Raw genomic sequence first — 11,382 nt, forward strand, 5'->3', positions numbered from 1 at the left:
CCAGTTGGTCTCAAGCATTTCGGATAAAGGATTGTGTACCTGTATCCCATCACGGTGTTGACTTGTGCATTGTAGATGATGGATCGGCTTTGGGGAGTCATAAGGTAAATTATTCGCTGCAGCATTCCTAGCCTCTGACCTGCTCTTGTAGCTGCTCTGTTTATGTGGCGATTCCAGTCAATGGTAACCCCCAGGATTTTGACAGTGGGTAATTCAGTGATGGCAACTTCATTGAATGTCAAGGGTTAGTGGTTAGATTGTTTCTTATTAGAAATGGTCACTGCCTGGCATTTATGTGGCTACGTGTCAGCCAAGCCTGGATATTGACCAGGTTTTGCTACATTTGAACATGGACTATTTCAGTTTCTAAAGAGTCAAGATTGGTGCTGAACATTGTGTACTCAGTGAACATCTCCACCTCTGACCTTATGATGGAGGGAAGGTCATTGATGAAGTAGCTGAAAATGGTTGGGCCTAGGACAATACCTTGAGGAACTCCTGCAGAGATGTCCTGGAGCTGAGATGTCTGATGCCCAATAACCACAACAACGCTCCGGTGTGTCAGGTATGATTTTGGAGTGTTCGAGCCCGGTAGCCACTGATTCCAGTTTAGCTAGGGCTCTTTGATGCTACACTCAGTCAAATGTGGCCTTGAGGTCAAGGGTTGTCACTTTTCCATCACCTCTGGGATTTAGCTCTTTTGTTCAAGTTTGACCCAAGGTTATAATGAAGTCAGGAGCTGATTGGCCCTGGCAGAACCCAAACTGGGCATCACTGAGCAGGTGCTTCTTACTGACACCTTTCATCACTTTACTAATGAATGAGAGTAGACTGATGGAATGGTAACTGGATAGTTTGGATTTGTCCTGCTTTGTGTGTATAGGCCATACCTAAAGAATTTCCCACATTGTCGGGTAATGCCAGCTTTGTGACTGTACTGGACCAGCTTGGCTAGGGAATTGGCAAGTTCTGGAACACAAGTTTTCAGTACTATTGCTGCAATGTTATCAGGGCCCATGGCCTTTGCTGCATCCAGTGTCGCATTTTCTTGACATCATGCAGAGTAAATTGAATTGGTTGAAGAATGGTATCTGTGATGCATGGGACTGGAGGAGGCTGAGATGGTCATCTACTTGGCACTTCTGGCTTAAGATTGCTGCAATGTTTCAGCCTTATGTTTTGCACTAATATTTCTCCCAGCATAGAAGATAAGGGTATTTGCGGATCCTCTTCCTCCAGTGAGTTAATTGCCTACTACCATTCACAACAGGATGTAGCAAGACTGCTTAGAGCTGATCCATTGATTGTGGGATCATTTAGCTCAGTCTATAACTTGCTTTCAGCATACCAGTAATTCTGCTTGGTAACTTCATCAAATTGACATCTCATTTAGGTATGCCTGGTGCTGCTCCTGCACTCTCCACTGAACCTGGGTTGATCCCCTAGCTTGATTGTAATGGTTGAGTGGAGGATATGCCAGGTCATGAGGTTGCAGTTTGTGGAATACAGTTCTGCTGCTGACATGTGGGTCATGGATGCCCAGTCTTGAATTGCTAGTTCGAACTTTGTCCCATTTGGGGCATGGTGAGAGTGCCACACAACACGATGGGGACATTCTCAAAGTGAAGGTGGGACACAGAGTCTGCAGAGTTCCCTCTTACTAATTGATAAGGATGAGGTCAAGTATCTTTTTCCCTGTTGGCTCTGCCACCACCTGCTGCAGACCTGGTCAAGCAGCTAACTTTTTTTTTGGATGCTATCAGCTTGATAAATAGTGCTGCCATTGAGTCACTCTCAGTAATGTTATGAACTTGAAAGCGTGTACTATACCTTTAAGAGACTGAATGCTGTTCTGCACTGAGAGCACCTGCTACATGACTAGCTTGCAGTCTCAGTGTACCGGAAAATTAAAAATATATAACATTTGGCTGTGAAATGAATACCCGAGTTGGTTGCTGTTTTGACAACAATTTGAATTTAACCCATTTAAATTATGCCCCAGAATACTAAAACCCAATTGAACTTGAATTAATTGTTTTGCAAACCTCAAACCAATGGGACGATCCAATGTTGGAGGTATGAGAGAGGAAGGCAGTTTGAAAGTCAGACAGAGAGTAACTGCCATCGAGAAAGACCAAGATACTGAAACACTTTCTATCAAAAGTACCTTTTCATATGAAACATATTCGCAGTAAAAGAAAGGCAATGACTCAGGGAGATCTTCAGCTGAAGGAAGACAGATACTGCGGATGACAGCCGCTGTATGGTTTTGAAATCAAGTTGATAGAATTTTAATAAGTATTTTATCAGAACAGTATATTGTTATACAATTGGAGGTAGATAATAAGCAGCTAAGAGAATGAGGAGCTTAGAGTTGTGAATTGTTGTTTAATGTTCACTTTTACAGTTCAAGAATAAATTGATATTTTCTTTAAATAGTGGAACTTGAAAGATTTTAACAGATTACAAGGCAAGGTGAGCTTTTCTGGGTGTCTGGTTTAATTAACAGAAGGGTTCACCTCTGTGGCGTAACAGTAATGAATATTGAAATCCCCCACCCTGAATACACTTTGCTCCCTTGCAACCCTCAGTATTTTCTCCAGGTGTTGTTCAACGTGGAGGAACACTCACTCATCAACTGAGGGAGGACATTACGTATCTTGTTTTACTGCCTTGCCAATCCTCCTCTGTGCAGCACCTATTGCTTCCTTGCTCAGCTTTTCGCCTCTCCAAGCTATTGCTCACAATGTGTGTGTGTTCAGGAGAAGGAAGCAGCAGGGGAACAGAGGGATCAGTAAGCAGGAGGGAAGTAGAAGGAGCACATTTCTTTCATTTTTAAAAACGTACTTGAAGTCCACATACAAATGGAGGAATTTAGGAATATACAAAATATTTCAGTTTGCAGGGTTTGCTCCCCCCCCCACCACCCAAGACAAGTCTTACAGATCTTAACTATAGGTTTTACATTGCTGGCATCGGGAAAATCCGGTGTGCTTCATGATGTCAATGTCAATGTCAAAACGTGTGGCGCTGGAAAAGCGCAGCAGGTCAGGCAGCATCCGGGGAGCAGGAGAGTCGACATTGTAGACACAAGCCCTTCACCGTGAGTGAGAGAGTGCGAGAGAGTGAGTGCGATTGGGGGGCAGGGGAGCTGAGAGATAAATAGAGGGTCGAAGAGGAGCTGGGGCAAGGTAGCTGGGAAGTCAATAGGTAGATGCCGGTAGAGGGGTAACAGTGATAACATTGGTAAGTAAGGTGCAGTGGATAAGTGGGAAGGAAGATGGACAGGTAGAACAGGTCAAGTGGGCAGTGCTGAGTTGGAGGGTTGGATCTGGGTTGAGGTGGAAAGAGGGGAGATTTGGAAACTGGTGAAATCGACGTTGATGCACTGTGGTTGAAGGGTCCCAAGTTCACTCTCCTGCTGAAGGGCCTATGCCCGAAATGGTGACTCTCCTGCTCCTCAGATGCTGCCTGACCATTTCTTTTCCAATGCTACACTTTTAGATTCTGACTCTCCAGCATCTGCAGTCCTTATTTTCTCCTTCATGCTGTTACACTTAAAGTTGCACTCTTCCGGAGTGCAAATTGAACATTAAATGAGGATTTTTTTTAATTCTTTATAGTCGTGACATCAGGAAACACTGATCAGCAGAGATCTGATTCAGGGTGGGAATGGTTTTGTTTGCTGGCTTGGTTTCAGCTTTCACATTATTTGCCTCGGAGATTGAGAGTAAGGGTCAGAGTGGAAAGGCCATATTAGTCAGTTAAGTTGTACCTTGTGCAGCTGTTTTGAGTTGTTCTGGTGGGTCAGACTGCATTGTTGTTTGAGATGTGAATTCCATAGTATTTGCAAGTTGAAACATTTATTTTGTGTAAAAATAAGCTTTTTCTTGAAACAAGCTGTTATATTTAATTTGCAGAGAATTCAAACTGCATCAAATGGCTCAATTAATTAAAAAATGCTTAGCTTACAAATCTGGAGTGAATAGTTTGATATTATTAAACCATGCAGTTAAGACAGCTGAGCTAGTTCAAGCTTTAAAAGGAAATGGTCTTTGAAGCTTTGTTGTATTTTTGACGTATCAGAGGCTGACCTTTTCACCATCGCCTTGTACTTAAGTTGGCAAAAAGCCAAAAGCCAGAATTCACGAAAGGCACCTCTACATTAACTAACATTACATCCCTCTGAAAATTAAACCACATTGCAACAGGGCAAATCCTTACAAGGAGTGGTTTCAGAAAGGAATGACAAAAGGTACAGAAGAAAGCATAGCTTAGTTATCATACTATCACCAAAATTACCACGAAGTGACCTAGTATTCCCTCCATACTTCCATAAAAATGTGTCAGTACAAAGATGTTCAGAAGCTTTAATCTACATTTGTATTTCTTTTGTTTATTTATCATGGGGCAGCATACTTACTTTCTGTTTGTCCAGTATTTTCATGGCATAGTACTGTTCTGTTCCTTTATGTTTCACCAACATAACTCTTCCAAAAGAACCCGTTCCAAGTGTTTTTTGCCTTTCAAAGTCATCTAGGCCTGCAGTGTTCTGAAAGATATGGAAAAACAATTTGACTTGCTTTTAATGTTGTTCACTGCTACTTCATACTGGAATTGCCATTCAACATCCACATGGCCCAGTTTAGGTCCTAACCTACAGATTTTGTGAGGTGACTCCTCCTTTGAGTAGATGTGCACTGGAGGGAGAGAGGGAGGGAAAGACAGAAAAAAACATCCCCTCACAACTAAAGCAAAAAATCAGATGTTTTCTTCCCCTCAATTTACATTCCAAGCCCCTCCTCTTCATTTAATTCCTTGCCAGAATACAATTCTCATAGTACACCAAGCATGTTACTCATATGTAAAGCTTTTCAGTGGCATATTATTCAGTTATGCATAGCTGGATCTGATCTGGTCTCTGCTTTGTGCTCATGCTGAGGAGTGGGAATTTCATTAATGTTTTGCCAACAAATTTTATTTTCTATTCGTTCACAGTATAAGGATATCATTGAAGACTTCAGCATTTATTGGCTACCCCTAATTGGCAAGAGGTTAGTTGAGAGTCAACCACATTACTGTGGGTCTGAGTCACAAAGATCACACAAGATTGGCAGTTTCCTTCCCTAACCATCATTAGTGAACCAGGTGAGTTTTTTTCCCCAACAATCTTAATCGCAGATTTTGTTTTTATTGAATTCAAATACCATCATCGCCATGGCAGGATTCGAACCCGAATCCCCAGATCATTTACTGGGTCTCGAGTTAACAGGTCAGCAATAATACCACAAGGCCATCACCTCCCCTTGATGTAGTTTGACCTGTTTGCTTACTGTAGGGCAATAGGGCAATCAAGACTAGTCTTGCACGGCATCCAAAATGGTTTTAAGATATATTCCAAATATTCTAACAGCAATATCATTAAAAGGAATAATTTCTCCTTCATAATCAAGACATGTGGAGGCCAGTTTTAGCACTTTCATAATATAGGCTACCATCTGTAATTAAAATCTCTCTTTACCCATCTTTGCCTTTGCTTACGCTTCTGATTTCTATATGTATCAGAGTATGCCAGTACTGAACATGCCTAATGAGGTACAGAGAAGTGTCAAATAAATTTTCTTCTACCTCTGGCATGAACATGAACAAACATCAGAGTATGTGAATTAAGAGCAGGAATACGCTTTTTGGACCTTCAAGATTGTTCCACCATTTGATAACATCACAGCTAATCTGAATGCATTGTCAATCGCACTTTCCTGACTTTCTTGACTGACACCTTTTGTTCGTCAAGGATGTATTGACCACTGCCATAAAAATTTTCAATGACCAGCCTCTTGCCAGATATTACTTCATGCCCGTGAGAGAATCCATAAAATAGAACCCCTACCGTGTGGAAACAGGCCATTCCGCCCATCAACTCTACACTGACTCTCTGAAGAGCATCCCACCAAACCCATCCCCCTGACCCTGTAACCCTGCATTTCCCATGGCTAATCTACCTAGCCTGCACATCCCTGGAAATTGTGTACAACTTAGCGTGGCCAATCCTCCTAACGCAACAACTTTGATGATGGGTGGAAACCGGAGCACCCAGAGGAAACCCATTCAGACACTGAAGAATGTGCAAATTCCATACAGTCATCCAAGGGTGGATTTGAACCCAGGTCCCTTGGTTCCATGAGGCAGCAATGCAAACCACATGCCGCCCAGAGATTATAAATTTATCTCTATCAAATATGGTGTAGATTCCAATTCTGGAAAGTACTTCAGCATTGTACTTAATGTCCATAAAGCAGCCGTGATGCCCAAATTTAACATGCACAACTTTCATTTACATTGAACAGGTTTTCACACTTTCATTCAGTCTGTAGGAATCATCCCAAAATGCCAGTGAACCACCTTGCTCTCATGCCAACGGTTCTGTCCTGAGCCTGCTGCAATGCTCCAATGAAGCACAATGCAAGCTCAAGATACATCGCGTTTTCCACTAAGGCACTCTGAAGATTCATGGTCTGAACAGTGAATTCAACAACTTCAGAAACTGACAACTTCATATCTGGTCTCCATTTTTCTAAATTTGTCTCCACCACCATCACCTCCTTCCCCCTAAAAAAGAGTCCTGCTTATGTCTTACTTTGCACTTAGAAACAAGAACTAATTCTCTCCCTTTCACCCTCCTTATATCTCTATTCTCTCCTCTATTAACATCCCCTTTGTCTTTGGCAATGGGTCTCGAAAGCATCCGACCCGTAGTTCCTCCTCGGCCTCGGTCAGACGTATAAAAAAAGAACTATTTTCCAACACCTTTCAGTTCTGAATTCATACCAGGCTCAAAACCCTCTTCCCACAGATGCTGTCAGGCCTAAGTTTCGAACATTCTGTGCTTATTTCAGATTTCCAGCACCTACAGAATTTATTTCACATTATCAAGATTAATTTAAACAGAAGAATCCAAAAATTAAAAGGGTAAAGTCTGACCTACTATGAGAATGTAAGATGGAGATCAGAGTCGAATCCAGGATGGGGGGTTGGGGGGGTGCGGCGGGGAAGGTGGGTGGAGTGGATAGGTGGGAAGGAAGATGGAGAGGTAGGACAGTTCAAAAGCGTCAAGTTGAAGGATTGGATCTGGGATGGGGTAGGGGGAGAGGAGGGGAAATGAGGAAATTGGTGAAATCAACATTGATACCATATGGTCGGAGGGTCCCAAAGCGAAAGATGAAGCATTCTTTTTCCAGGCATTAGGTGGATTGGATTTGGCGGTGGAGGGGCTCCAGGACATGCATGTCTTTGGCAGAGTGGGAGGGCGACTTGAAGTGGTTGGCCAAAGAGTGGTGGGATTGTTTGGTGAGTCTGTCCCAGAGATATTTCCCGAGACGTTCCCTGAGATGGCGTCCTGTCTCCCCAGTGTAAAGGATACCACAACAAGAGCAACAGACACAGTAGATGAGGTCTTTGGATGTGCAGGAAAATCTCTGCTGGATGTGGAAGGATCTTCTGGGGCCTTGGACAGAGGTGTGGACACAAGTTTTACACCTCTTGCGGTGGCAAGGGAATGTGCTGGGAGGGGAGGGCGGGTTGGTGGGGTGTGTGCACCTAACAAGGGAGTAATGGAGGGAATGGTTTCTGTGGAATGCTGATGGGGTGCGGAGGGAAATATATCTCTGCTTCTGGGATTTGATTGTAGGTGGCAAAAATGGTTAAGGATAATGCATTAATCTGGAGATTAGTGGGGTAGAAGGTGAGGACTAGGGGGGTTCCTATCCTTGTCACGATTGGAGATGGGGTTCAAGGGTGGAGATGCGGGAAGTGAAGGAGATGCACTGGAGGGCATTGTTGATCACATGGGAGGGGAAATTGCAGTCTTTGAAGTAGCAGGCTATCTGGGATGTTCTGGAGTGGAATTGTTCCTCCTGGGAACTTATAGGAGTGAGGAGAGAAATATATCTCTGGTGCTGGGGTCTGATTGTTGGTGGCAGAAATGGCAGAGGATAACATGCTGTATCCGGAGATTAGTGGGGTGGAAGGTGAGGACGAGGGGGTGCAAATCTGCACCCACACCTCCCCCCTCACTTCTGCCCAAGGCCCCAAAGGATCCTTCCACATCTGGCAAAGACTTTCCTGCACAACCAAACACCTTATCTACTGTGTCCGTTGCTCTCGATGTGGTGTGCTCTACACTGAGGAGACAGGATGCCAACTCGCGGAACATCTCTGGGACACAGGCACCAAACAACCTCACCACCTGTGGCTGACCACTTCAACTTCCCTTCCCATTCCTCAAGTCCTGAGCCGCCTCCACTGCCAAATCCAACCCACCTGACGCCAGGAGGAAGAATGCCTCATCGTCCACTTTGGGACCCTCCAATCACACGACATCAATGCCGATTTCACCATTTTCCTCATCTCCCCATCCCAGATTCAAGCTGGCACTACCCTCTTGAACTGTCCTATCTGTTCATCTTCCTTTCCACCTATCCGTCCACTCACCCCTCCGACCTATCAGCATCACCCCCAACCTGTATCTACCTATTGTCTTTCCAACTACCTTCCCCCACCCTCACCCGATTTATCTCTCAGCCTCTTTCCCCACATTCCTGATAAAGGGCTTATGCCTGAAATGTTGATTCTCCTGCTCCTCAGATGCTGCCCGACCTGCTGTGTACTTCCAGTACCACACTTTTCAACTCTGTCCAGTTTACCATTGGAAGGTGTCAGAGCAATGTCAGGAGACATATGACTGGCAGCTTAACATTCCTAGCTATCGCTGTTTTAAATGGGACAGTAAGGGAAACAAAAGGGGTGGGGGAGTCGCACTGCTGTTTAGGGATCACATCACAGCTGTGTTCAGGGAGGACACATTGGAAGGATCTTTCAGTGAGGCATTATGGATGCAGCTCAGGAATAGAAAAGGGTCACAATATTGGGAGTTGTCTATAGACCTCCCAACAGGCCAAGGATGACGGAGGAGCACATATGCAGTCAGATACTTGAAAGGAGTGGTAAAAAGCAGGGTGGTTATGGTGGGTAACTTCAACTTTCCACATTATTGGCTGAGAATCCCGTACAGCCAGGGGCGAAGATGGAGAGCAGTTTGTTAGGTGTGTCCACCAAATTTGTAAAAAACTAAAATCACATGGGATTCAGAGTGGGCTGGCTAGCCGGATACAAAACTGGCTTGGTCATAGAAGATAGGAAGGTAGCAATGGAAGGGTGTTTTTCAGAATGGAGACCGGGTAATTAGTAGTATTTCACAGGGATCAGTCTTAGATCCTCTGTTGTTTGTAATATATATAAATGTTCTGGAAGAAAATGTGGGTGAACTGATTCGGATAGCGCAGATGATTGTGAAAGGATAAAAGCGGATATAGATAGATAGAACAGTAAGCACAATACAGACCCTTCAGCCCACGATGTTGTACCGAGTATTTATCTTAATCTAAGATCAACCTAGCCGACACACCCCTCAATTTACTGCCGTCCATGTGCTTGTCCAGTAGTTGCTTAAATGTCCCTAATATCTCTGACTCTACCACCACCACCACTCGCAGTGCATTCCACGCACCCAGTACTCTGTGCGTAAAGAACCTACCTCTGACATCTCCCCATATCTTCCTCCAATCACCTTAAGATTATGACCCCAGTTGACAGTCATTTTTGGCCTGGGGAAAGTCTCTGGGTATCTACTCTGCCTCTCATTACCTTGTACACCTCTATCAAGTCACCTCTCTTCCTCCTCCTCGCCAGTGTGAAAAGTCCTAGCTCACTCAACCTCTCTTTCTAAGACAAGCCCTCCAATCCATTGATGTCTCGGGCACAGAAATGGCAGGATGGAGTTTAAGCTAGACAAATGAGAGATGATGAATTTTGGAGTATCAAGTTTAGGTGTGAATTATATTGTAAATGACAGAATCCTTGGAACAATAACATACAGGCGAATCTGGGTATGCAGGTCCACAGTTCTGTAAGAGTGGCCAAGGTAATTAAGAAGGCATATGGCATACTTGCCGTTATCAGCCAGGGCATAAAGTACAGAGTTGGCAAACCATGTTGCAGCTTTTTAAAACCCTTGTCAATCCGCATTTGGAGCATTGTGTGCAGTTTTGATCACCACACCTACCAGAAGGATGTGGAAGCTTTGGAGAGAGTACAGAGAAGGTTCACCATGATGTTGCCTGGTCTCGAAGGCATTGGCTATGAGGAAGGTTACAAAGACTAGGGTTGTTTTCACCGGGAAGATGACCGCTGAGAGGAGACCTGATAGAAGTCTACACAATTATGAGGCAGAGATAGAGTGGATAGTCAGAGGCTTTTTCTCAGGTTGCAGTTTCAATTACAAGAGGGTACAGGTTCAAGGTGAGAGTGGGGAAGTTTAAGGGAGATATGCGAGGAAAGCTTTTCAAGCAGAAAGTGGTAGGAGCCTGGAACGCATTGCTGGAAAAGGTGGTGCACATTGGCCACATTTAAGAGGCATCTGGATGTTTATATGAAGAGGGAGGGAAGACAGGGATACAGACTGAACAAGAGCAGGTTTGTTTTTTAGTGAGGACATAATGATCGGCACAGGCTTGGAGGGCTGAAGGGCCTGTTCCTGAGCTGTACTTCTCTTTTGTTCTTTATTTTAATCTATACAAAATGAGGTACATAGCTCCAACATAAAGTCAGAATTACAAATGTAGCTTGGAGCAGGTGCTGTGCTTTAGGATAACCGTAAAAAGCCATCCAACAAAGTTTCCAAGCCATTCAAAAGTGATACTCAGAGCATAAAAATAAATTAATAGCATAACTAGAAACTTATGAAAACACTACTTAGTGCTCACAGTCAGTCACCTTTACAAAATTGATTTCACCAACTGTGCAATGTTAAAAGATTAAATGGGAATAGCTCTCTGGACATTAGAACATAGAACATAGAAGAATACAGCGCAGTACAGGCCCTTTGGCCCTCGATGTTGCGCCGATCCAAGCCCACCTAACCTACACTAACCCACTATCCTCCATATACCTATCCAATGCCCGCTTAAATGCCCATAAAGAGGGAGAGTCCACCACTGCTACTGGCAGGGCATTCCATGAACTTACGACTCGCTGAGTGAAGAACCTACCCCTAACTTCAATCCTATATCTACCCCCCCTTAATTTAAAGCTATGCCCCCTTGTAATACCCGACTCCATACGCGGGAAAAGGTTCACACTGTCAACCCTATCTAACCCCCTAATCATCTTGTACACCTCAATCAAGTCACCCCAAACCTTCTTTTCTCTAATGAAAACAGCCCCAAGTGTCTCAGTCTTTCCTCATACGATCTTCCTTCCATACCAGGCAACATCCTGGTAAACCTCCTCTGCACCCGTTCCAGTGCCTCCACATCCTTCCTAAAG

General features: G+C 44.1%; 1 protein-coding gene across 4 annotated transcripts in view; it reads right to left on the reverse strand.

The window, feature by feature from the left end:
* LOC122554117 (cAMP-dependent protein kinase catalytic subunit beta) overlaps positions 1–11,382 on the reverse strand; it is a 221,348-nt gene that overhangs the window by 35,419 nt on the left and 174,547 nt on the right. For all 4 annotated transcript variants that reach the window (XM_043698625.1, XM_043698626.1, XM_043698623.1 and 1 more), the window contains one exon: positions 4,424–4,552. In XM_043698625.1, the coding sequence (XP_043554560.1) occupies positions 4,424–4,552 (129 nt within the window). The remainder of the gene's footprint in view (positions 1–4,423; positions 4,553–11,382) is intronic.

The sequence above is a fragment of the Chiloscyllium plagiosum genome, chromosome 11 (genome assembly GCF_004010195.1).
Source record: "Chiloscyllium plagiosum isolate BGI_BamShark_2017 chromosome 11, ASM401019v2, whole genome shotgun sequence".
Taxonomy (NCBI): Eukaryota; Metazoa; Chordata; class Chondrichthyes; order Orectolobiformes; family Hemiscylliidae; genus Chiloscyllium; species Chiloscyllium plagiosum.